General features: G+C 37.3%; 1 protein-coding gene across 9 annotated transcripts in view; it reads left to right on the top strand.

Moving 5' to 3' along the window:
- MPDZ (multiple PDZ domain crumbs cell polarity complex component) overlaps window positions 1–27,735 on the top strand; it is a 101,470-nt gene that overhangs the window by 43,871 nt on the left and 29,864 nt on the right. For 6 of the 9 annotated variants that reach the window (XM_068176300.1, XM_068176303.1, XM_068176304.1 and 3 more), the window contains exons 15-26: window positions 1,009–1,176; window positions 2,148–2,333; window positions 4,988–5,197; window positions 7,456–7,572; window positions 10,085–10,243; window positions 13,005–13,292; window positions 14,199–14,322; window positions 17,306–17,504; window positions 20,229–20,270; window positions 24,434–24,538; window positions 25,329–25,421; window positions 25,907–26,084. In XM_068176300.1, the coding sequence (XP_068032401.1) occupies window positions 1,009–1,176; window positions 2,148–2,333; window positions 4,988–5,197; window positions 7,456–7,572; window positions 10,085–10,243; window positions 13,005–13,292; window positions 14,199–14,322; window positions 17,306–17,504; window positions 20,229–20,270; window positions 24,434–24,538; window positions 25,329–25,421; window positions 25,907–26,084 (1,869 nt within the window). The remainder of the gene's footprint in view (window positions 1–1,008; window positions 1,177–2,147; window positions 2,334–4,987; window positions 5,198–7,455; window positions 7,573–10,084; window positions 10,244–13,004; window positions 13,293–14,198; window positions 14,323–17,305; window positions 17,505–20,228; window positions 20,271–24,433; window positions 24,539–25,328; window positions 25,422–25,906; window positions 26,085–27,735) is intronic. The other 3 variants (XM_068176302.1, XM_068176309.1, XM_068176306.1) reach the window with 2 other exon arrangements.

A 27,735-nucleotide genomic window follows, 5' to 3' on the forward strand; every position in this document is an offset into this window, starting at 1 on the left:
TAGTCCAAGGTCTTTCTCATAGTCTAAGCTCAGCTGGCAAGTAAGCAAGCACCATGCAGCCACTTGCTTACCCACCCCACTCACCCCCAGCCTGGTGTGATGAGGAGGAGAATCAGAAGTAAAACCTTTTAAGTTGAGATAATGGCAGTTTAATAATTGAAACAAAGTATAATAATAATAATAATAATAATAGTCATAGTAAAAAGGAGAAAAACCTTCAAGTGATGCACAGTGCAAGTGTTCACTGCCTGCTACCCAATGCCAGACCCTATCCCCAAGCTCTCATCAGTGCACCTTCCAGTTAACTCCCGAGTTACATACTGGGGACGTGATGCTCTAGGGTGTGAAATACCCCTTTGGCCAATTTAGGTCATTTATCCCAGCTGTGCTCCCTCATAGCTTTTTTTTCTTTATTGTACCTTCTCACTGGCAGAGCATGAGACACCAAAAGTCCTTGATTCAACTTAGCAGCAGTCAAAACATCGGTGTGTTATCTAAATTATTCTTCATACTGAATTCAAAACACAGCCCTGCACAGCTACTGAGAATAAATTAACTCTATCCCAGCTGAAACCAAGACTGTCACCAAAAAAGAATATGTAGTAAAAGTGTTAAGATTTAATAGGATTATCCCAACTCAGTGAAGGGACTAGTCATCTGATTACTTTTCTAAATTATTCTCTTAGAATTAAGATGTGAATTTGGTTTACATTAATGCAAGAAACATGAAGCTACAGTGTATATGGTGTTTGTAGGGTGGTGACATGCAGTTAAAAAGACTATACATTTAGTTCAGTACGTACCTTGGTGGTGAGCACCGAATTGAGTAGAAATTAAGGATTGATAGTGTCTATTAGCATGGGGATTTTTGTTGCTTTTATTTTACTTTTTTTTTTAAATGAGGTGATTAGTGAGTTTGGGTTTGCTTGTTTTATTTTTACTCATTTTTGTTACTGTGCTTAGAAATACTCTGTAGTTCTAACCACTGTGTATTCTTTATTTATTGAGGTGAATGAGATCTCTCTTCTTGGAGAAAACCACAAGGATGTGGTCAGTATCTTGAAAGAGCTGCCTATTAAGGTGACAATGGTGTGCTGTCGTCCAGTAGCTCCACCTGTCACTCAGCCAGAAATACTAGAGAGTCTAAGCCTATCTGAGGTTCAGCTCACAGAAAAGGTATTTTGTCTTTAAACAATCACTGAAAATGACAGTTTTCTTGAGAAAAAAAAACCTGAAGTTCTTCTACATGATTATAAATACATTTTAATGTTTTTGGAATTGGAGCCAGACAAATATGAAACAGCAAATAATGTTTATCAGCTATTTTTTAGGCCACCAGAAGATATGAATCCTGGCTCGTCATAGGCAAAAATATTCTAGGATATGGGGCTGTTTCTCTAAGTTCTGTACTTCTTGTTCTGTAGGTGAGATGTAGGAGTATAGCAAGTTGAACTGTGGGTTCTTTAGAATCTGAATTTATTAATCTAGTTTTTAACTTTGCTTTCTGGCTTTGCATTGTGCATAACTGTGTTTGCATTCCTTGACTGACACTTATGTCACTTGTAAGTGCACAGCTCTGGGCAGCCTGGTGAACTAAACATGTAGGAATGGCCTAGGGTATAATATACAAAGCAACACCATTTGTATGGAAAGAGAAACAGTTAACTCTGAGTTCTGAGCAAGGCACCAAATTCAGCTTATAGTTTCTAAACTTCTCTAAGAAACCAAGCGAAGAACAGTCTGTGTATGTAAATATTTATTTGTTTTTACTTTTATTAAATATTCTGGCTCCTGTTTGTATGATTACATTTAATGAAGGCATATTTTAGACATACCATTTAATATTTACCATATATTTGAATGCATATACTAATAAAGTTTTTTGAAGATTTTAATTTGACAGAAATTCCATTTTGTAAATATTTTCCTAGTGAGTAGTTTAATATGCTTGCAGCTTGGATACAAATATAAATATTTGTATTTTGTGCCAGGTTTATCAGTGTTCATTAAATCTCCTGAGTGCTTGCACTTCTTCTGTGTTTACAGATATCACTTAGGTTTTATCTTGTTTTCTGTAAGCAGAGTTTTGTCTCTGAAGATTATCGACTGTTTACATTTTATTGGTAAACATTTACTGTTTTTCTCAGGGTCACATAGAACTTGGATTCATTGGTTCCTCAGACACAGAGGGAACAACTTTGGAAACAGCTGATGAGGGCCAGAGTATGGAAGGGGTGCAAAGCTCATCTCTGGCAATGTGGGAAACAGAAGTACAGCACATTGAGCTGGAGAAAGGGAGTATGGGGCTTGGATTTAGCATATTGGATTATCAGGTAATTTCTGCACTTCTTTGGATGGAGGACAAAATATTCATATTGCTTGGATCTTGCGGTATGTTCTGTGTATTTTTAGGGTAAACATTAATTGAAACTAAGCAATAGAGTTGAACTAATCACAGCTGGTAGGCATTCCAGTAATTATGTTACATATTCCTCTCATTGTATTAAGACTGCAGTTTCTAATGATGATAGTAATACTGGTTCAGAAAAACAGACAATCCATTATATGGTAGGATTTTCAGGAAGCTGTCTTCTAGTGACCCAAGGACAATGAATGATGTAGCCAGCATATTTAGGCATTTAGCCATGTATTTTGCACCTGCAGTGAGGTGTTTAGGGCAAGATCTAATAAAGGACTTAAATGCTTAAAGCAGGATTTACTAAAATCCAGAACTGTAATTCTGAAATCCCTTGCTTAGCTGCTGTCTGTCAGGCACACGCTTAAACATCCCCATTCATTTTGTGTTTGACTTCCGAATTCCTGGCTATCTGAACTATATTCCTTGGAGTGTCCCAATGAACAGCTTGGTGCCTGTCTCTTGCCTTCACTTGGTTAGGATGCCAGAACAAATATTCCTCATGTTCCCAGTTTTCCAGTGGATAATTTTAAATTGATGTCAAGTAATTTCTCCTTGAGGTCCATGTAGACTTTTACTGAGCTGTTTTGTGGTGCTGTGGGGTCAGGTGTCTTTCCAGGTTTCTGCTGGATCTTGTCCACAGAAATGTATTTACATCTGGCAAAAACTACCAGGTGGAAATTATGGCCCCAGGGCTGTCCTTACAATTAAGTTATGGCTTAAATTTTGCATTTGCACACTGATAAGGTGAAGAGCAGTGTAGTGTATTAATGTGAAGGATAAAGGTGTAGTCAAGTGTCTTTTATGAAGCACTGACTACTTTTTAAAGTATTGCTCGTGATGCTCTGCAGTGAGACATCACAGACGAACCTGAGTGTTTGAAGTCCATGTCTACTTAATAGAAGATATTTTTGCTTCAGCCTCTTCTGAGCATTAACACAAATGGTGGGTGCGTATGTGGTTAGTGACTGAATTTTGTTTATGGATAATAGTACTAAAGCTTGTGGGAAATGCCTTAAGTTGGTTAACATATTTTTCAAATATGAGTTAGTCTTCCAGCTTTAGTCAGCTTTCTGATACTTAGCTTTTTTTTGATGTTATAATATTTGGGTACTGTCATATGTTCTTTCTTTTGATATGCAGTAAAAAAATTTCACTTGGTCACTGAAATTTTACTTTCTTTTAAGACCGTGAACAGTAAACTTACAGGGAGATTTATATTTGTATTTTGCTGTTTCCATCAAATTCTAGATTCGTTTTCAATGAACAGTGACTAAACTGTGAGGAGAACTATGTTCATACTAATACATTTCTTATGTTTTATGCAATGGCAGGCCTGTAGAACGGTCTACATAATTTCTAACCCTAAGGAAGACAATTACATAGACTAGAGAGGCTTGTTTCTTTTTTTTCCCCAAAAATGTGTCATGCAGTGCTATCTAAAGTGACAATAAGTATTTGTTGTTAAAACAGTGAGGAAGATGTCAATGCTCAGCAACACTGCTAGTTATATTTTGACTTGGGAAGTGTTTTATTACTCCATGGCATTCTTTTTACTGTCATCAAGTGTTAAGGGTCTTCTTGATGACCTTCTTTCACTCCCTCTATCCCTCTCTCCCTCCCTCCATCAACACCTCTCTCACACCAGCTTTCAGCCGTCTCCCTATTCCTATGGCTTTTCAATGTTGCTTTGATGGTGTCTGTCCTTTCAGATGTACAGCATGACATGGAAACTTGTTACAGCTGCATGCTGGTTTGTAGATGTTTGCTTTTCTCTACTTAGCTATCAGTAAAGCTGTTGCATGGTTACATTTTTTGGAGTTTTTTTCTTTTCATGCACTCCAGTGAACTGCATGTTGGAAGTATTAACATGATGTTCCTTGTGGATGTTGTTCTGCAAGAATCACACAAATATTTTGCATGTGTGATAATTGTTACAGCAGAATTATATATTCCTGTTACTAGTATTTGATGCTAGCTTTTTTAATAGAAATCTGTATATATCAGGATGGTCACTTAAAAGCAGTTTTCTTTCTTAAAAACAAACATCACTTCGTTTTGTCTTGTTGATTAGTCTTATATTGTTATGTTCCTCTCTCCTATAGGTATCTAATTGGGCATGCACATGACCTTGGCTCTTGAAAACTTTCTCAGTTGAGCAAAATCATGAATTACAAGACAGTTATTGAAAATAAGTCATTCGTTCCACTAGAGTGCATGTGTTACATTTGCCCCAGTCTACATTGCCCACCGGTGTCCTCAAACCTCTGAGTATAAGGGAGGATACTGTTGTTGCAGTAGGAAGTCTATGAATTTCTGATGTGCGTGGACAACACTGTGCTATTTAGTAGCATTTTATATTGGAGATAACATGATGGAACATCACCTAGAAAGGAGTAATAAATTTCACATTTAAGAATTAAAAATAAGTGGAGGTCTGAATGTATGGACAGTACAGACAGGATGGTTTGCTCCTACTGAAGATTCATCTAGAGGAGACCAACACTGCTTAGTTAATAAGTCTCATGAATAAAAATTCTCTTAATCTTTTTCTTCCCTTTATTTAATTAGGATCCTGTTGATCCAGCAAACACTGTAATTGTGATTCGCTCATTAGTTCCGGGGGGTGTGGCTGAGCAAGATGGCAGACTTCTTCCTGGAGATCGGCTTATGTTTGTCAATGATATCAACTTGGAAAATGGCAGCCTGGAGGAAGCGGTGCAAGCACTGAAAGGAGCCCCAACAGGAACAGTTAAAATAGGAGTTGCCAAACCATTGCCTGTAAGGATTTGGGAATTCACTGTGTACTTTTTATATAATTGAAGCTGGTACATGCTGATCCTGACTTCTCCAAACATTTTGTGTGTTTTGCGGTACAGCTGGGTGGCCCAACTATTGCCTTACATGTAGGAGTGGCCTGGGTAGTACATGGCTGGTGTAGTGATTGCAGGGCCTAGCACACCTGTCTTGCAGATGAGAAAACAGAAAAAGCAGTCTTTCAGAACTGAAAGTTGCCAGGCATAATATTGTACACTGTACACTTTACATGGTTCGCTGAATGTGTGAGATGGTGACATAAAGTTGTTTTTATTTGTTTTGTGTGGAATTAACCGATTCCTTTGCTTTGCAAGATATAGCACTGTTATGGCTTTATTCTGCTTGAGGAGGTTGTTTGATTTATTCTGGATGGTGTGTGGGAGAAACAAGAAAACTTTCAAGAGGTTCAATAACAAATTTTTACTTGCAAGCTTAAGAACATTAAGGTAGAATAATATTTGGTAAATTTTAAAATGTAGGCATTTTGGTTAGAAATGCAACCATATAAAAACAAAAAAAATAACACTTCAGAAAATGTATATGGGAAAAGAAAGACAAAGAAAGGATAAGGGTAGAAAAGTATGTAGTCACCACCCATGGATCCAGTGACAAGACTTGATTGTTGCAGTTTGAGTGCCCCTTCAAAGTGCTGGTCACAGTCTTGATCCACTGAGGATGGGGGAAACCCATGAAACACAAAGTTCAATGAGTTAATACATGCTTAGGGTAGATGAGGATGCCAAGTACCTCTCATGTTGGGAGAGTTTTACACTGTCTCATGTAACACCATAGGTTACGAGGCATTCTGTGTTTGATAGTTTATGACACCTAAGATGTTACAGCTTCCTCTCAGGTTAGCACAGTTGAGCCAATTATAGTCCACGAGAAGGCATGAATACCTTCAGGCTTCATGTGAGTGTCCGGGTGGGTCTCTAGAGGGAAGTTTTCATACCTGAGCCACCTGTGTAAGGACATGGACATGATAAAAAGCACTGTTGCACCTTGCAGGATTTGCTTTTTACCAGCTTCTTCCCTTATCTGGCTCAAAACCAAGCTTGTAGCCTCTGGTGGTAGTTGTGCACCCCCTCTGCAGCTGTGTGGCTACTTCGTGCCTGGTCAGCAAAGCACCTGCTGCCTCGGCAAATGTTTGACACATTGACCATTAGCATTCCAGTCCCTCACAAGTATCACAAGAATGCTAATGAATGAGCATCCCTGATGGGTTAAGTTCAAATCAGTAGAATATCATTAGTTCATGCATTCAGGAAAGATACCTTTCTCTATATTAGTAAGCCAAAGCACAGTTTTAGGGATTAATTTTTGTTTTTCATGAATTGATAATATTGTAACCCTTGTGGATGTAGATACTAAATTTTCATTCTTAGTAGATCTTTGAAGATAGAGTGGGAGGGAATGTCTGTTGTTTAAGTTCCCAGAAACTTTGCTTTTCATAGTAAGAGAGTAGGTTTTAACTTGTTCTGCTAAATTAATTCATTTTTTATTGGAGACTCCATGTTAATTGCAAGCAAAATTTCATACTCTAGAAGATGCCACTCTAACGGAGAAAATGCATAGGGGTTTTGTTTCCCAAAAGTTGTAAGCATACGGCATTTGCACTTCAATATTTCATGTATTATGCTTGCCAAGTAATTAAACGTTGGAAATAATCCCTACTTCTTTTGCAGTACTGGACAAATGCACCTACTAACAAATTATATTGGAAAAAGCTATTGGTTTATAGTCACAATTACATTTTGTCCTCTAGAGGCTAAGAAATATGATCGTAAAACACAGAGAGTAGATGAAGTCTTCCTGCCTGCAACCAAGATTGCTGTGTGGCTAGCAAGATTATAAAGACCTCTACTGTTAGGCTCTATTCTCTCTTGGCAGCTGTGATGGCAGTTTTAGTATATCTTTATTAAGAACAGAAACTGAAAATGAGCCTAGACTAAGTTGTGGGCTCTGTGGTATACCTGGACAGACCTTCTTCATTATTTGGTGTTTCAGAATGAGGTGTGAAGCTGAATCAATTCAGGTAAATTTGAAAAGAAAAAAATGTCTCTTTACCCACTGAATACTGTGACTATGATTGAAATGATCTCTTTGCTGCATTTGGAATCCATTTGCCTTTCTAAACAGCCCCCTGCCCCTCTCGCAGAATGCACTCTGCACCTGCTGTGTCCAGGCCACTCATCCGACTCAGAGCTTCGTTCTTTCTGCAGCTTTCTCCTGAGGAGGGCTATGTCTCTGCTAAGGAAGATTGCTTTTTCTACACTGCCCAGTCACTTGAGGAGGAGGGGCCAGCTGATGCAGCCCTCTTCCATGCTGAGCTGGCTCTGGTTAGTGGCCCAACTTACTGGAAATTTCTTCAGTCTTTGCATTTTGTAGTGAAAGGAATTGCCTTGTCACTGTCCATGCTTATTTTTTAGTGTTCACTGTCTCCACATTACTCATCCAGTGTAGGTGGGATTGATTCTGACTTTGTAGAAACTGGTGTCTAGAGATTTTGGCTTTTTGCATGAGCTGTGAATCTGGCCTATGATATGTTCATTGCTGAGGAAAAAAAAAGTATTTGCTGATGGTTTCAAAAGTGCATGGCTATCCGCTTGTCTTTGCATGCACTGAGCAGCCCTTTGGAAATCTCACCTTTTTGGGGAAATGTTCATGTGCTTATTTCTCTATGTATCATAATACATCACTTTTCTACTGTGGAAAGTTTTTGATATTCCCTTTTTTGCATGTAATCCAGCCTTACAAGGAACACTGTATCTTCAAAAGCTGCAAATACTTACTCCTAATAATATTCTTCAGCCTTCAACATCAGTCAGTGATTATGAGATTTACAAGGTCAAAAGGTGTTTGCTTGTACAAACAATGCAGCTTACCTGAGCATTCAGTGCCTTACATAGCCCAGAAGTTACCAGTAAGAGCTCAGATTAAAAAGACACAGGAACTAGGGCACTACAAAACAGAAAAAAAATTCCCCAACCCTTCCTCCCACAAAATAAAAAAATGAAAAACGAAACAACAACTCAGAATACACATGTATATGTATGTATTCTAAGTGTGTATTCTCATGGTTATTTGTTCTCTTCTGGGTCTGATGTTGAAATTATTAGGCCCTCATTTTCTGGAGACTTGAGCAGGGAAGCAGCTTCTAAACATGAGAACTTACTTCATTAGAGAAAAAGTCAAAATTGAGCAAAAACCTGAAATGGATCCTGTCAAGGTGAAAATTTCTGCATTACTGCTTCCAGCAGGTTTGCTGTTTTTTCACATTTGCAGATGACAAGCTGATTTAATAGTTTGCCTTTAAATAAGACTGCATGTTTTTAATTCTTCAGTTTGTTACCTTTAGCAGTTAGGTAACAGTATTATTCTTGCTCCATTCATTTAGAAGAAGCATGAGTTTTATATTCTAAATAACCTTTAACTGAGGATGTGTTAGAATGATTAAAACTAAATAAAAAATTAACTAAAAAACTACGGACTCGCATCTGTGGTTCCAATCAGAAAAAACTTATGAAAAAAAGCAGTTGAAATACATGACATAATAAAATTGTCACTCAGGTTTGTCAGTTGTCTAATTAAATGTGCAAAATGGGAAACTAAATGTGCAGTCACCCAGCTGAAGGTATGTTTTGAGAGTGCACATATGAGATACTGTTTTTCATTGACAGATTGGTACTCAGATTTTACAGATATGTCCTGAATTTTCACAATACGTTTTTAGGGCACAGTTTTGGTAAAACGAATACGCATTTTCAAGAAGATGAGCTGAGAGTAAGTTACAGCAGAGAGGCAGTTTGGATTAGCAGTTAGGTCTGTAGGCTTGAATTAATAAAAAAAATTCCTTTTACTCTGAAAAGGAATCAATGTGTTCAATTACTGCAGAATGTTGCTACTGCTATAATGGATTCATAATATGATTAACCACAGGAGCTGAAAAATAAGTTAGATCCCATCTGTGTAGATGGGCGCACTCATCTGCTTCATACAAGTTTATGATATGGGCATGGCTCTCAACCCAGTGATCATTTTGTTAGCCTACAATATGTTCTTGAGCTCTGCTGGGGAGATGAAATAATAATCCAAGTGTTAAGAAGCACCATAAATTAGGGTTTTTAGGGCTTAATTTTATTCTGGTATTTAAAAGAATATGAGTCTTTGAAAAAAATGTGTTTCATTTAAAAATAAAGGCAAAAATACTACCCATGTCAATGTATGAAACTCTTTTAAAAAATTTATTTCTCATGTAAGAGTAATAGAAATATAGGAATGCCTGTAGTAATTTTGTTGTCAAAAGCAAAATAATTTAAAATCTGTTAAATAATCTTGGAATGAATATACAGAATATATAAATGCACTGTAAAGCACTGTAGTTTCCACATTGTTTTTAAAAAGAGTATAAAAATAACTGATCCTAAGAAGTTAAGTCAAGAGAACATTCCTGACAAGGGGCACTAAGTTAAGCTCAATATTTTTTCCGTGCTAATTTTTTTAAAAAGAAGCCCTAAAGAAATCAAAATGTAGACACCAAGAAGTACAGCGGAATTCGCGCAACACTTTGTGCTTCTATTAATAGGCATGAGTGTGCCTCAGCCCCACAACTTACTCTGGTTCAGATTCTTGCCTTACTTCAGATATTCTTTGCAACCTTTGAAGAAGTAGTAACACGGATTTTCTGGAAGCAGAAAATTTTCCTACTGCACTTTACAAATGTAATTTCAGTCTAAAACATGGAATGAAAAAGAGGGAAAATACCAATATGTAATGGCTGGTGTGCATGTGTTTGGGGCTTATGTGGTGTGAGGGCAGCAGCTTGGCTGATTGAATTGCTTTTGTTGTTAGGTGGACTCCGGCGAGGCAGATCTAGCGGATGAGTCCACCTTTGAATCACAGTATTCTCTAGAGAGAGACGTCTTCCAGGATTCAGTGACAGCTCTGCATGACAGTGCCTGTAGCAGTGAGGTGAATGACAGCTTCTCTCTTCCATTATCAACTCCCAAGGTAAAATTGAGGATGGTTTTATTGATGGCAAACTTTGATTTTGAGTGTGAGCAGGTTGTATTATCAGATAGAAATAATATCATCCTGGTTCAAAATGCTCTATTTGCTACAAGTGTAAAATTTTGTTTAGTGCTGATGTCTTGCAGATATCTTTGTTGAAGAGCAAGGCAGATAGAAGGCACAAAACTTGGATTTTTGCTAGATAAAGCATGATTTAGCCAGCGTATGGCGAGATATTTGTAGTATTAAAGGTGTGGTGAGCAGTCTGCTAGAAAAATATAATTGTCATTCAAAGCATAGTAAAGAGTGGTAACATGAAATTACTCTGTTGCTCTATATTTTAGTATGAAAAGGAAGAGTAAATTTTCATCCTGATTTTTGCTTTTATGCTTCATAGCATATATATAGCATAGATATGTTTCTGTGGTTTGGAATGAAATTTTCATAATGATGCTGCAACGAGAAGTAAATCTGTGTATGTCAAAACTCTGCTAATAATTTTTATGTAAAGCAAATGAAGATTGATTTAAGAGTATTAAGAAGATTAATAGCTTTTTTGGTTCTTGGTCACATACCCCTAATGACCTGATTGTGTTATCTTTCTTTCCATAGTTTTTCATGTTCTTTTTTTGCTTTAAATCTTTAGATTTTAATATCACTAACCTAGAGCATTCCAATTCCATTCTCCTAGAAGTCTTCATTGAAAACCACTAGGTTTGTAGTCTGTGGTCTTGAATAGAGTAGCTGCTGCTTTTTTCACCACACCTGAGCTGCAGTAACTCCCGTTAACCTTTCTTCAATATGTTTAGCCCTTATGAGGCTCTGGTTAGAAAGCAAGATTCATCTTCTAATGGTTTCTCCTAATCCACAGAAGAGCACTTCTCTGCTGTGCCAGTGGGACAGCTTGCATTATTTAACTCTGTAATTGTTACTTAAAAGGATTATGCATTTTACATTCTTAGGAGCATTTTGTGAGATAGAGGCTGGATTTGCATTATATATCACATTGAGGCTCTAGAAAGTCTTTAGTTGTTTTCACCATTGATTTAAAGATAGCTTTGGTTTACATACTCTTTTAAAATACCATAGTCCTGACTTTTCAGTGTTCTGTGCATTAGTATGAAGTGAGTATTAAATTCTCATCAAGTAATCTATTCATGATTCAAAAAACATAGTGGGAAAATCTGTTCATTAGTGAAGACTTTTGAAGCAAGTGAAATGCAGTAAAAATTAAAACATTTGATGCGGTGAGGAATGCAAAGCTATTTCAGTTATCTCTGGCTGCAGGGCAGTTGGCAGGTTCTGAGTGTCACTTTGGTGTCACATTTAAAATAGGTGTTGAAAAACATACCAAAAATAATGCAGATGCTCTAGTGGGGCCACATGTTACTGTAATTACAAATTCCTGAAATCGTGTTTGTCCTAAAAAATTGCATCATTGGCTTTTCTTTAAGTGAAACAAAAATAAAAATGAGTATATGATGCAACTCCTAATATATTGCATACAAAATAAATGTTGTTCTCTTCACTCATATGGAAATGTCCCAGCTGTATTTGAAACCTTATAAAATAATTTGAATAGATTATAGTATTGTGTTCTGTTCTCAAAAAGGTAGGAAATTATGTCATTGATTATATCATGCAGATTAGTTGTATTTAGGCTATGCTCAATTATCTTCTCAGCTATCATTTAAACCACTTATTTACTGGTAAGCCTTTTTTGATTCTTGTCTGGGGACGGAACAAGCATGTATGCACTTCATCAAAGTTGACAAAAATGAATCCTAGGGCTCTTGAGGCAAAATGTTGCAAAATATTCCCAAATCCTGGAAAGCATGTCTCCCCAGCTTTTTGGAGACGTAATAGAACAATTAATAGGACCAGTGGATAACAACTAAGACAGATAGAGGTGGTTGATTTTGAGCTGTTTTATTGCATTTCAGAAAAAAATCTCTAATATTGATACCGAGCCTCTAAGTCTGAATCCTTGATATATCTTTTTAAAATCTAATGGCCTACCTGTTTTTAAAATAACTTTAAAAGGTCAGCTAGAGAATATTTGAGGGTTTTTTTTCCCAGAATGTTGTGATTCTTGGAATCCCTTGAAACATTTCAAAAGCAGGCTCTCAGAATCTTGGAAGTCTAAACAAATGTGTAGGGAACTTAGTCCTAGTACTGCAGCCATAATTGGTAGATCTGCAATAATTACTAACTAGTAAGCTTCTGTAATTGCATTATTGTATTTCATTGTTGTCACATTTCAAATCCCCCATATTCACCTTTTGCTGAGGTTTGACCAAGTTTTTACTTGTCACTCCGAGGAAGAGAAATCTTAATATATTTTTGTTCAGTTAAATGGATGATAACATTGCATTCATATTGTATTGAGCTGCTTGAAATTCCTCTTTGCTTGCTAAGTGTGCTGAAAGTAAAGACATTGGTCTTGCAAAGTTTTTTCACCTGAGAAAAAAACTGCATGCGAATTTTAAAAAGTTACCGGAGTTATTCAAGCTAGAGTTAGTAACTTATTTTACTGATTTCTGGTGTTACAAAGCAGAAGAAATGGTCTATGAAGTCAAGTTCACTTTAAAGTAGAATGAATGCCTCTAGGGAACTGTTGATGAGGTTGATCTTGCTGATCTCACAGCAGTATGTTTAAATTCTATGAGATTAGCTTTTGTTTAAGGTTTTAGCATGAAATGTGGTTTTGAATTATACTACAAATGAATGGTGATTGTTCATTGTCTCCTGTGTTGAACAGTCTGTTGGAGAGGAATGCCCAAATGCTGCAGCTGATTTCCATGTATCTGAGAAGAATCTGTACAACATGAATTTGAATCAGAGACTGAGAGATGAAAAGTCTGTAGCAGACAGTAGCCTGGAAACTGCAAGTGATTTTACTAAAATAGATCTTTTGACACTGGAGGTTTCAGATACCAAACAAAATGAAAGTGAAAATACTGCAACATGGACTGGATCTCAGACAACATCACAAATTGTACTAAATACAAGCCTTGCTACTACCACGCAGCTTGATCCCAATGAAAAAGTAAAGTTACTTGCCTTTTTTTTTTTTTAATAATAATTTAAAAAACATATAGAAAGCCTGTAATTAGACCAAAGAATTTCCTGCAGAAATTGTCACAGGCCAATAGCTGTGTATATTTCTTTGATTATTAATGTCCTTTGGATATGTTAGCTCACATCAAAACCTTGGGATATAGACCTTTCTAAAACAGGACATAAATTATTTTACTGTCATCAAGACAATATTTTCTTAGAGGCTGGTGCTACAGGGGTATATACAAGTCTTCTCAGGCCTCACATCATTAGATACTACTGGGTACCCCCTGGGCAGGACAGGGGAGTTTTCTTAGCCCTTGTTAACATTCACAGGGGCATTAGTGCAAGCAGGAGGTGCACAGCTGGAATCGGGCCTGGGAAGCCAAGGGGAGGTGGTGTGAATGTCTTCCATCATGGTGTTCTTGTAAGCCTGTGCAGTTCAGCTTGCAAACTGATCTGTGATACTGCAGTGTGCAAACATAATTTTCCTTTATATGACAGTCACTGTGACATGTGTTTCTTATTTATTCTGTTTAGTGATTTATTAAGAAATGCCTAAAAGAGCTTCAATTTCTTACAAGATTTGTTACTTTAGTACTGGCAAATTTGTCAGACAGCTGTGGTGAATGAATCTGAAGTCCTTGAATTCATTCTACTAATTTTGATGTCCCTAAATTAAAAGTGTGCATTGTGATAGATTTGGTATATTGCCTGAATGAAAACAGAAGTCATGATGTTAGTTTGATCTTTGTTGAACTGACTTTCTGTCTGTATAAGGAATCTGACTTAATTATGTGCATGGCTTTTGTGTAAGGCAAAAGTAGTTGAGATCAATGTGACCAATCATTTTTATCTTGGTAATCTGAACTGGTGTTATTTTCCCTTATGTTAGGATCAATTGCCTTTAATGGAAGAGAGATGCCCAGTATCTTTGGAGGGAAATTACACACCCCAAAATTCAGTCAAAAACATATATGAGAAGACTATCACTATTGCAAAAGGCAACTCAAGCCTAGGTAAGTTAGTGGAATTTTTTTGTAAACTCTTCAGGCATATAGCTGTTGGTTTCCCTTGTACATTCCCTGTTTTATTAGTAAAAACTAAATATTTTCCATTTAGTGGAGACAGGACATTAATTCTTTGCTGCTCTTGCCCCGTTTGACTATGATGGCACTGGATCCATTTGCTGTCATTGTGAGCACAAAAGTGAAATGTGCAGTCTCACTGAGAATTTGTTTTCCCATAAAGGAGTTTAGTCTTTCCTAAATGTTAGAAAAAGAATTTTAATGCATTGTTTTTCAATGTACTAATATAGTGAAAACCAAGATATAGCCAGGGAATGCTGTAGAAGAACACTGTGGTCAAAGAGCTGCAGATGAGACTTTCAAATATTTGTAAACACAAAATGGTCTTGCTTCCTGAGGATGGTCAAAAGGGACTAAATAAGCTGCTTGCTTCCTTGCCTCAAGTTTGAATCCAAAATGCCTCAATATTTCTAAAAATCATGTAATTGATAAATTTAATAGGTAATGTTTTTGGCTTAATGATATTATCATTTTGTAGTGAAGTTCAAAGTTTTTAGATATCTGCAATCTGCAATTTCCTGAACATACTGACTAGAAACACATTCTGGAGTGAACACAAACAACAGGTGATAATGTTTTTCATTGTCCTGTCCTGCTGTCAGGTCTAGCCCTGGGCAGCATGAGGGAGAGAGCAAGAATAGAACCCTCCCAGAACCCATGCCGGGAAGGCTTCATGTTGAAAGGCAGTGATGTGTGCCTCCTGTCTGGGGCTTGTATGTTTGTTTGGTTTGATTTAGACTCCTGGTACTGTTTCTTCTAGCCAGCTGCATACTCTTGAAGACTCTTTGGGATTGGTAGGGCAGGACTTTGTTTGGGTGCTGGCTATAAGCAGTAACTCCGCAAATGCTTTAAAATGGGCTGTCCACAGAATTGGATGTTCATAAATAGTCCTAAGTCAGGACTTCCTTGCTGGGCAGAGGTGGGTGTCAGTTTTTTACAGCCGTGATGCTATATTTCAGTGGATGTCTTGACCTGGAATTAACTGCTTTCTGATGGCTGGATGCTCAGTCTGACATGCATCACCTTCATGAAACAGCCATCCTTCAAAATGGATCTCATTTAAAATCAGGGTCTGAAAAATAAAAATACGTAGAAAAGGCTGATATGGGTATAAGGTTTATCGTTCATTGGTTAACTACTACGTTTACTGGCCTCCTTGCCAGGCTGTATAAAGTGCAGTTCACAATGCATTTCGAAGCATCTGGATTTTGTAAAAAAAAGTTTTCTTTGCAATAAACTCTTCATTCAGTGGAGTAGGTTTTCATTTATGTGTATGAGTATTTTAAGTGCAGTGAACATCAAAGCAGATTTCATTTCAAGCATAATACGGCATGAAAATACAAACTTCAGCAGGGTCCATATTAACAGACATTTAATGCATAAAAAATAAGACTGGCATGGATATGTATAAAATATTAATGTGAATATTGCTTTCTTCTGGCTTTTGACTTTAGCATTTTTCTTGTAGTCTGAGTGTGCTCTGGCCTGGGAAGCAGGCTCAGTACAGTGACCAATTTACACACATGGCAGCACCGCTTTTACCCTTCCATTTTAAAAAAGCAGCTAAGTCAAGAACTATGAATGATGTTGGAAACTGCCACTGCATTGATGAAATAATTGAGAGTTAAGAACTGGCACTTCTTTTTTCCTTTCAAATGGTGTCACCCATTATTTGCAGCAGCTGTTTAATGCCAGCCACTGCTGGAGCACTAACATTTTGACTGTGATTTTTTAAAAGATGAGAAGCACCCAAATGCAGAAGAGCTGAAATGCCATAGTCCTGTGAAAAGTTTGGCAACTTTACAGTGGCATTTGCATTTTTAATCTGAAACTGTAGGTGTCCCAAGTGTGACATCAGGCTTTCAGATCTGTAATGATTATGTCAGCATAGAAAAAGGAAAAGGCGGTCTGTTGTATGTGTGATGTTTTCCTAAAGTGTTATTACAGTACCCTCAGTTAAGTCTGTTACTATCTTAACCAAACAGCAAGGTTAGGTTCAGAATTTCACATCACATTTTATTAACTTTATTAAGCAGTATTAAGATGAGTCCACTGAGTGGACTTCAAGGGTTCCAGCCCTGCCTTTCACAGTGCCTCAGTGAAGAACTAAGTTTTTCCTGAAACTGTTACTAGGGTCTGTTTAATGAGCACCAACAGTGACAGCTCATGTGTGTAACCAGAGTCACAGTGACACATGAAGGCCATCATAAGTCAGTCCCTATAGGTTCCCCATAGGAGAGGAGAGGCCAAGGGGATATGTCTTATTTCCCATTACTGGAAAGAAAGTGGAGTTAAAGGGTGTAAATATTGAGAAACAGTATCCTTCTGTGTCACAGGTAGGATACTGTTTTAAGTAAAATACTGGGCTGTATCCATTAGCAATATACAGACTTTCACAGAAGTCAGAATGCTCTTCTGGATCTAAGCTATGGCCCACCTAGGAGAGCAAGAAGACAGCCAGCATCACAGTGGGATCTGATTCATGCTTTCTGTTGAAAATAAGTGTGTTTTCAGCCTGTTAATTACCTGTTTAATCATACTTCACCTTCTTTGCAAAGAGAGTTGTCATAAACAAAAGTGAAATGTGTATAAACTCAGTGAACCATTAGAAGAGTGGTGATTTTAAATGCTTTTTAAGCAATTTCATTATGTTCCGTATTTTTTGCTTAAATATTCCACTTTCTTAATTTTTATTGTATTGAACTGAGTATGTGAACTGACAACAAGGTAAAGTTACTGTGATTGTGATTTATAATTGCTGTCTCAAAGGAGGAGAGTAAGAGCAACATTTTTAGGCTTGGTGATATTGGCAGGTTGTCTGGCTGACTTTTCCTTTCTCTGTGCCCATTTCTTTATCTTGGCACCCAGAGCTGTGGCTTAAAGACATTAACTGTTTCATGTGCTTTTTTAATAGGGATGACAGTAAGTTCCAATAAAGATGGTTTGGGAATGATAGTTCGCAGTGTCATCCATGGAGGCTCAATAAGTCGTGATGGACGGATTGGTGTGGGGGACTGCATCCTGTCCATTAATGAAGAGTCAACCACTAACTTAACCAACGCGCAAGCCCGGGCTATGCTGAGACGACATTCACTCATTGGACCAGACATAAAGTAGGTAAAACTAGATGATGAATTATGGTGGGAGAAAGCTGATAATCAATTCTTTTTTTATTTATGCAAGTATTTTACATGAAAATTCTGTTCTTGCACATCAATTTACCTTTAAGTTGCAGCATCAGGTTGGATAATTGACACATTACATTTCCATGGATTTCAAAGATGAGATCACTTGTGTGAGAGGCTTCAGATATTCTTAGAAATCACTGTCATGAGTATCATCATTATTACTGTCCTGCCTAGTTTTGTTGAAAGAATAGGATTAGACAGAATTTTGCATTTATAGTATGGCTCTTCTAAGGAAAGTTACAATTTTCTCAAGACGTTTGTGGTTCTTGAAGGTGGACTGTCCTGGCACAAGTAATTTCATCTAGTTTTTTTTCATGGGTTTTGGTTTTGGCTTCCAGACAGAAAGTATGAAATATGATGTTAGTGTAGAAAATTAATGCTCAAAACATTTCAGTATGTCTATGACAAAGAATAGAAACACTGTTTTTGTAGTCACTTCCAATTTTTTATTAGTACATATGAATGAGCTGTTGCTCTTGCACATAACTGTCTGTTCTTGGTAGTAATTAATACAATTTTTGAGAAGTTCACTTGAGGGGAAAGTTTCTTCTTCTCAAATTCACAAAATTTACAAAATTTTAACTACCTTGAAGTACAATTATTTCTAGTTTCTGTGGTTGAGGAATTAACTTTGCCCACAAGAACCGTCTGGAAATGAGGCTGATTCTGGAGATGTGAGTGGAACTGTAGGCACCAATGCTGGGATTACAGCTTCAAAACCTAGTAACTGTTTTCTCTGTTTAGCCTGTGGTAACATTGATTGTGTCAGATATGGAAATGGGTTAATGGAGTTGTTGGTAATAGAAGCCTCTACTTATTGGTGAGGGTGGCATCGAAAGAGCCAGTCCAGTCCCAGTGTGGTTATGGTTGTAACTGAGGTTAGAACTGAGTTCAGAATGGACAGCAGGGCATTCCATACTCTCCCAGAAGTATTCTAGCTTGGAAGATACCTAATGTTTTGGGAACAGGTGGACAAAGTACCTTCACTGTGGCTATTAGGTTTGCTTGCCTGCCCCATAGCTGTCGTGCATTTAAGATTATGATTTAATGTATGCCTGTTTAAATAAAGGGCTTTATAATGAATTGCATTATTGCTCATATAATGAATTACATTACTGTATTGCTCTCAGGAATATAAGTGAGTCAGTGTTGATAAAGTGTGACATTGATTATTACTGTAGAGACTACAACTCTCAGCTGTCATGATTGAAGTCAGTTGTATGTGCCCATGCATGTGTGTGTATCTGCTTAGAGATACAAATGCTGCAGCACTATTCTTCTATTAAGAGTCTTTTTTTAGTACTGTAGTTCATAATCAAATACAGGCGTGTTCACTATTTGTGCGTATGCTTTTATAGCTGCTTTATTTTATGTTGTATGACTACAAGTTTTGTTTTGTAGTCTTATTCTCTTGCAGTTATGTTGGAAATACTAAAATCTTGCCTTAGGTGTATAGATTTTCCAGAGGAAAATGCATCCCATTTCTGAAAGATACTGGTATCAGAAAGACTAAATCTGTTGATAGCTTCTAAAGGAGTCTTGCGAGAAAAATGACAGTATTTTTGTGACTACATAGTTTTGCTGTAGCACTATTCAGCATAATCAAACTTTTGTTTAATTTTTAACTTGAAGGAGCAGTACAGGATCCCAGGAAAATATTATGATACAAACATGCGGTAACAACCCAAATCAGAAATTCGGAGAGGAAGAGCTTCATCTTAAGATAGTTCTTTATGTTTGCTGAGAAGGATACACACCCCCCTCCCCTGTTCCCCTCCCATATTTGTCAATTCAGAACTAATGTGGTGCATCACCTTGCAGCATTTTTGATTTAAGGGCCATAATTTCAAAGATTTAAGTTGAATCTCTTTGGTATCTTCCTTGGAAAACAAGGGTATGCTAGCATCCAATCGTGACCATCTAGATATCATTCCTCTTAGTCCCTACTGCAAAATTTACCCCTTAACTTCTAGATTGAGCTTTTTTTTGGGTAGCAGGGTGCCCCAAAAAATTGATTAAATTGAAGTATTTTGCTTCCAAAGCTGTATTTCAAATTGTATTTGCAGAGAAAACACAAAGCCGTTCTTACTGGCCATGTAAAGTCATTCTTTAATTCTGTTAAAGGATATTTGATTTTGAATAGTTCAAGATCAACCAGCCTGAGTTTCAACATTGCGTATTTGATTTTTTCCCCCTCTGTGTGTAGAAAACCAGATGTGTGGCCTTACTGAATGCACTCTGTTTCACTTCTCACTCTACCTTGCCAGAAGTTCTTATATTTCCGTAATAAAGCCAGTGTTTTGTGCTCAGCAGCAGCTGCTTGTAACATCTGTCAGATAATTATAAAGCTGAATTAGAATTCACCTGACTGAATGGGGGGATGAATTCCTGATCAAGAAATGAGAGACATTGCAATTCCATTTTCCATGCCTCTTAATAATCACTGCTATAGACAATAATAAAGAGCAGATTTTTTCTGGGTTAGATGTAGATGAAGTGGAGGTGGAACAGGACAAAAAAAGGAAAGGAAGAAAAAAAAACAGCTCACACTTCTTCATACATAAATATGCCTTTCACATTCAGCATGAGACATTGATATTAATTAACAACATTGTAAAAAGATGCTGCATCGTATGCTTCACGTTCTAGATCTTCTCCAGCACCTGCTGATGATCAGGCCCTGTGTTATGTGTGAGTATTGGCAATTCAGATACTCATTATGGCTCTGTGTTGCAACTTGTCTGTAAAATCATTCCATGCTTTTATGACATCAATAGTAATGTCAGGGATATATCCAGATATAGGTACATACTCTCTTTCTTCTCATGTATATTTGTGTGTACATGCACGTGTGGCTGCACATGTGGATGTGTATATATTTTTTAATTAAGAAAGATACAACTGTGTGTGTATAATTGTATTATATATTTATATGTGGCTTTAAACTTGAAGATTGGAGCATGCTTTCTAAGTCTGGAATAAAAACACCTCTATTAAAAAAAATTATTGCTAATATTTTTAAATTTAATCTATGACAGCCACCCAGGATGTGCTCAGAGCACGTGTGCATGTTGTGTGTAAGTGTACAAGGTTCACTTGTACATGGGCATGAGTACAATGTACTGATATCTGGATTAATCTCAGTGTCATATTTTCTGTGGCACTTACATTTTACTTCCTTCATTTATGCAAAGGTTTAAATTGAACCTTAAATGTTAATTACAGTAATTTGTCCTAAGCATTTTCCATACTTTGTAATTTATTTGTTGGTGTTTCAAGGTTTTGTGTGGCTGTTCAGTCAAGCATGTGATAAATGTTCCTCTGTACTGCATGCAATGTTGTGTTTACAAGATACTTTCATATGTAAAACCATTGGTGTTTCCATTGTCACTACTTTAGTTGCTAGTGCTTATTTCTGGGGGTAGGAGAAGTGGTGATAGCTCTTAAGAAAGAAAACCAGAACCCTTTTCTTTCAAGCTGTACAGCTACAAAATAGAAGGAAGATGGCTAAACCATGCACATACTTTCCTTTGAAATTGTTGAACTCTAATTTCTCTTGCAGCGAAGAAATATGACACAGAAATGGAGCATACATTTATTTATTTTGTTTTCTCTGCCTTCATGTCTGTTTTCTGGCCTGTGTTTCTCTTACTGTCTTCCCTGTAGCTGTATTAAGACATTACCAGTCTGTTTTGCAGATGAACTAGTGCTGTGGTGGGGTTTTATTTCTGCTTTACAGCACAAAGTTCAGCAGAGGTGGCCAGAGGAGCCAAAAACACTTCTTGTTCTGTGCCCCTCATCATACCAGCCACAAGCTGAGCTGAGCTGTTCGGGATGATGCTCAATGTCTTCAGACCTCACTTTGACCTCTAAGTGAGCTCCAGCAACAATCCAGCAAGTGATGGATTTGATAACTGTGAGGTGTCTGCCCATGAGCACTAAGCAGGGAAAATACTCTTTTATTTTCATAATAACATGCAGAACAGAGAGTAGGAAGACAGTCACATCAGTAATACAGGTAATAAGAGCAGTTAGGGAAACCTTTGCAGTTAACCGGACTTAGCAATCATAAGCGACATACAAAGATGAACTCCATGCACAATATAAATTTTCATGTATTTGATCCATGTAATTTGGGTTTTTTTTGTATGCTGTTTTTTTTTTGCAAAATGCAAATGTTCTGGTTTATGTTTGTGAAACAACTGAAGTGTTACAGAAACCTAGGTAAGAATGAACATGTAGGTAAGAATGAACAGTTAAAAACATACTGAATGTTCAAGTTCTTTATACTAGGCTACTAGAATTGTAGTTAAGCACTAGAATACAATAAATGTATTTTTTCCAAAGAACTAAAATGTAACAGCTCCTGGCGAGATTATCTCAATTTTATTCCATCTGTGGAAGTCAGTTAGATAATTCAGTTGTTCAATTTTGGGTGCATTTTATAAAAATGGTAAAACAAACCTCTTTTCTTTATAATTCCAGTGCTGTACACAGAAAGGGAAGCTAAGGCAGCTTTTCAGAGACGTTTCTAAGTAGCATTTAAAACTCTTTGAGAGCATCCTTTGAGTCATACCTTTTTAATGATTCAGCACAATGTCAGTTATTTAATCATATAATACACAGTAGGGTATCCCAGAAATTGGAGTGCATATGGTTTGCCTCCCGCTTGAGATCAGCTATATCAAGTGCTCATGCATAAGGTAAGGCCTACTGCTGCCATTGGACCTTGGCACTCTGCAGAAAAAGACTAGACAAGAGTTGATATATATTGGACACTGTACTATCAGAGATCACACTCTGCTGTATATATTCAGTCTGAATCTGGGATAACCTGTTTCCTTTGTAGGACTGTGCCATTCTCCTTTCCATACTTATGGCTTCCAGCTTCAGTTTAGCATAAAGGAGATTGTCCAGGCCTTCTAGCCAGAAGTTCTGGTTTCTTTATTGTATCTTTTTGTCAAGGGAAATCTACATTATTTCCTATTTATTTTTATAAGTGATGAATATAACTGAATGAATGTTACATTTTCTTACATTGAAATGTAACTTACAGATCTTACAGATTTTGTAGAGGCAAGGTATTCTTGTGGGCCTGTTGGGTGAAGCTGCTGCATTAGCATTTGACCCATGAGAGTTTTGTAAGCATAATACTAGTCCTTCACTGTAGCTCAACACACTTGGAGGTGGCTGAGAAATAGTAGTCATTATTGTCCAAAATTCTTTTCTCTCTTGCTTTTTGCTGTTTTACTGCTGGGTCTTCACAGAATAGCTGCTGCATGTCTTTAGCATTTTGCAGTGCTAGAATGCCTACAGGAAAGGCAGATAAGGGTTAGTGACACAGTGCTGAGAGTTTGTTTCCAGGAGTCTGTTAACTTCTCAGCACTCCAAAAGGAAAATATGTTGTGTCAAGTGCAGTACCACTTATGTGTTTGAAAAAATGCTAATGCAGAACAGGGAGATTTATATTAATTTAGATAATACAGTTTTAGAAATTTCCATTAAAAGAACTAGGAAGTTCTTTCTGCTCAGCAGCATAGACACCTTCCTACTGACCCTTTTTTCACTTTTCTAGATAATGGTAGATGTGAGAGGAGGTTGGGAACATGCTTGGACACATACACATATGGACAAATTAAGGTGGCCCTTATAATAATTTTTGGTAGAGTGTTTTAGACTGATAGCATTAGTTATATAAAACTTTATTTGTGTTTGTTCTGATGCTTGATGCTTCAGCAGAAAACTACTGAGAAGGGGGAATCAGTGGCAATCAGGGTGTGACAAAGAGGACATCAGTCAGGAATGATGGACAGGGACAGCTCCATGTGAAAGCCTCAGACTTGAAAGGGTGTCTTCCCAGCAGCTTACGTATCCTTGTGAAGTGGCCAAGACCTTTTATTTTTTCTTTAGCCCTCTCCCTTCCACAGGGAAATACATTATTTTTTTCTTTGAACAATGTGATGTATGGCAAGACAGACTTTTTTTCTGCCTTTTTTTATCAGCCTTACTTCGTGGTATACTTGAGTCTGATAGCTAAGCTGTAGATTTTTAAGAACACAAAGCATCATTAAAGAAGGGCTGTCTAAGTAGCCTGCTTATATCATGGATGATACTGTAGTATCCTTTTGCCTCACAGATGGAAGCTTTTCAAGAAATATCCTTTAGGGCTTAATCTATTTTCCCCTCTTTGTTTTACTCTCCCCAGTCTATTGGACTGTTTCTGTCATTCAAACATCAAGTGGAGTCTGCACATAATTTGTCTGATGAAACACAACTGTCTGACTGTCCTAAACTGGTTGGAAGTGCATGAAGGCCTGGAGGAAGGAGTTGAGTAGGGGATTGGTCCCTTTGGCATAGGTGGTGTGCTGTGACACATTTTTATGTCCAAACCCATGATGTATTCTTCACTAAAAGCATAGAAATCTAAAATAAATATAAAACCACCCAGAAAAGCACAAAACCTCCTACAGGCCAACTTTCAGAAACATTTTCAGCAGTCATTAAGGGTGGTATTGGTGCCTCAAACCTCACAGATCCTTCAATGTTTGTCTTTGCATGAGGAATCTATGTTTTGAAGCTGGATTGTCTCTTGTTACATTCCTGTCACTGTTCAAGCACCATTTACTTTAATTACAAAAAATTATGTACTGTTCAGCTACTTAATTTGACTGTAGATGTGCACTTGCTGCAAAGTCGCGAAGGATTTGTGTAAGTGCTTATTACCAGCATACCAGCACTGTTGCTTTGAAGTCAAGAAAATAGTCTTGAGTAGCTACCTCATCCTTACCTCACACCCACTGAAGGGAGGACTGGCATTCCCTATGCTAGTTTAATCATGTCCCATTTTATTGCAGTATTACATATGTGCCAGCAGAAAATTTAGACGAGTACAGGGCCAGTCTGGGACAACAGACAGAGGGAACAGTGCCACTTGAATCTTTTCCTTCACATATTGTCAGGTGAGTCAAAAGGCTTACAACTTTCTCCAGTAGCACTCAAAGGTAACTCTTTCCATGCACCTTGCACATTTTGGGAAGATAAGTTTTATTTTAGAAGAGATGAAAGATGGATGATTTTCTTCAGACCAGCAGCCAGTACAGTAAAAAGCTGTTAAAAATACAGTTTTTGCTTTGACTAGCAAAATTTTAAGCATTTTTTCAAGTCTGTTTGATCTGTCCGAAAAGGAGATTGAATTCTTTCTCATCCTAAATTTCTCTTAAATACCATGCAATTGGATTTATGGATTACCACAAATACTGAAGTGTTTCCAACATAAGACTTTGGTATTGATGGTCTTTCCAGAACATAACTGGAAAGAATAAAGTGTGTCATTCTTTTCCTTCAGTTTCAAAAATTAATTGCAGTTACAGTCCAAAATTTCTAAGTGATTAATAATTGGTTTTTTGCAATTCATCTCCAAAAGCAGTAAGTTTAGTTGAGTGCTGCTGTTTTAATTTCTTCCATTTTGAAAACAATAAATTACCTTTAACTTTGATTTGGTTGTAGTTCCAAATTGCACTTTGTTGTTCTGTGTTGTGGGTAGAAACTTCATTGCAATTAGCAAGTGGACAGGGAATCCCTGAACATCATATGTATTCTAAAAGACATCAGAAAAAGAATTTCCTTACATGAATCTGGTGTACAAATTCTGATACTGTCAGGGTGATTCAATATATTAAATTTTTCAGAAAAATCTAGTAATTATGTGGATTATTTAGAAATTAAATGCATGTTTGTGTTTATCATTAGGGAACTTCCAGAGCTTCCAGAACGTGAAGAGGGGGAGGGCGAAGAAAGTGAACTTCAAAATGCAGCTTTCAGTAACTGGAACCAGCCCAGAAAGTAAGTGCAGATCTAGTTGCACATTATAAAATGTCATCTGAAATTCAAAAATTCTGAAACATATTTTGAGAGGATTAAAACACAACAGAATCGCTGCACTTATATATGTTGTGCATTGTAGGAGTGATTAATGATTGACTTTTACTGCCATTGGGTTAAATTCCTGCAGTCTAGCAGTGTCTTGATTGTTATAGTAATTTATCTCTAATTATTCCAAGCTGACTCACAGGGATCAAGTCAAAAAAGATGAAGAGAAAGATTCAAAGTTTCTATCAGAACTCAAAACAAGCTGACCGATACTAGGCTCAATTACAGAATTTCTGATCAATCCAGTAGATAACTTCCACTGAAAGAGAAAACTTTGCAAGAAGGAGTTATTTCAGAATTTTTAAAAATAATTGTGCAAATCCAGGTGTCTTCAGTGTGCATCTTTGTCATAATCACAACAGATTTTAATTTAGTTTGGTCCTTTTTTATCCCAAAAGGGTCGAACTCTGGAGAGAGCCTAGCAAGTCATTGGGCATCAGCATTGTTGGAGGACGAGGGATGGGAAGCCGCCTGAGCAATGGAGAAGTGATGAGAGGGATTTTTATCAAACACATCCTGGAAGACAGCCCAGCTGGCAAAAATGGAACACTGAAAACTGGAGATCGGATTGTAGAGGTACCATCTGAATCCCTTTTGCTGCAATTTCCCTAGCATCTCAGGAGTCACTGAGATGGATGTGTGGTGGGCTGACACCTGTGCAATTGCCACAGCTGATGCCACTTGAGCCACACAGACTGTAGTACCATCTGCTGATGTTTGTGTGCAGACAGCTGCCTGTTAAGTTGAATATTCAGCATGAAACACATGACTGACTGTATGAGCAGGGGTCTACAAAGCCAGCAGTTCGACTTCCCTATTTGAAAACCAGAATGTGTAGGAAAAAGCTTAAGTTTGGTGAAACTAAAAGACTTTTCACCTTTTGCACCTTTTCACTGGATAGCAATAGAAACAGGCAGTGCAGACCATGCAATGAATGCCAAGATTATTTCCATCTAAAATCTTAATTGATTCACATAGCTCTTATGCATCTTGTGCAGGAGTTAAGGGAGGCACATTTTTTTTTTCTTGACATGAAGAAATCTGTGTTTGATCCTTGAGACACCAAGAACATTTTGCTCATGCCTGAGTATAATGTAGCCAGTGGTATTGCAGGGTGAGATTTATCTTCATTTCTGTTCTACTTAGCTAGCCCTGTGCTCCTGCATCCACTTCTGCTTTTTCACTTAAGTATGTTGCCGAATGAACATACTGAAGGGAGCAGATCTTTCCTGACATGACTATCAATATCAGACATTGCCCTATCTCCAGTGTCAGGCTAATAGGAACTGCCTCCATTTATCCCTGCTGGATGTCCTTAGCTGACTATCTATAAGTTGGAAGCACAACAAGCAGAATGATGGACTTGATTCTGGCTCAGACTGGGCTTGACTTACCTGGTGGTACTGAAACTGCAGTTTGCTGTTTGCTAAAAGATCAATATTGAGGGTCTTGAAATAATACCTTAGTATAGGTAGCACTTTCTGTAACAGGATGGAACAGTTTGCAGTGTATAAGAAGTTGGGAGGTGGAATTTTGCTTTAAGGCCACAAAGTTAAAAACATCCATTTCACCTGAATAACTGGATTTTTGTGAGTGCAATTGTTGCTGACAGTGACGCTTGCAGAAACTGGAATGGGTGAGTGAAAACAAAATGTGTTAATGTGGCTGTTTCTGAATGAATGGTTTGAGTTTCTCAAGTTGTGGCATACGTAAACTTCCATCTCTGCAGTGCATACAGTTTTTCAGACAAGGGAAGCTGGAGGGTATTATTGTTCTTGCTCAGTTCCTCATAGGTGTAAAATTTCTCTCAGATTGTTTTTGTACTCTCTTATTTGCATTGGAAGATTAAGTTTAAGGTAGAGTTAGACAGTTAAAAAGTTGTAGGGGTAATCCTCATCATATAAATTTGGGTGCTAGAATTGCCATTAACAAATAACCTTTCTGTGTTAGTTTCTAGCTTTTATTGTGGTCATTGTGACAATACTTTACTGGTGCTAGCCTCACCTTAGCATTGTTCTTATTTACACACCCATACATATAAAGACATAAAAAAAAAAAAAACAACCAGGCACAAATTTGTCCTTAGCCATCCTGTGTACATGCATTCTTCCAGAAGATAGAAAGCTTTTCACTTCTGGCCTAAAAATTTAACTTCTGAAGTGGCTAAAATTAATCTTATCTTGCTTTAGGAAAAAAGAAAAAAGAAGATAAAACAAAAGAAAAAAGT

The sequence above is a fragment of the Anomalospiza imberbis genome, chromosome Z (assembly GCF_031753505.1).
Source record: "Anomalospiza imberbis isolate Cuckoo-Finch-1a 21T00152 chromosome Z, ASM3175350v1, whole genome shotgun sequence".
Lineage (NCBI taxonomy): Eukaryota > Metazoa > Chordata > Aves > Passeriformes > Viduidae > Anomalospiza > Anomalospiza imberbis.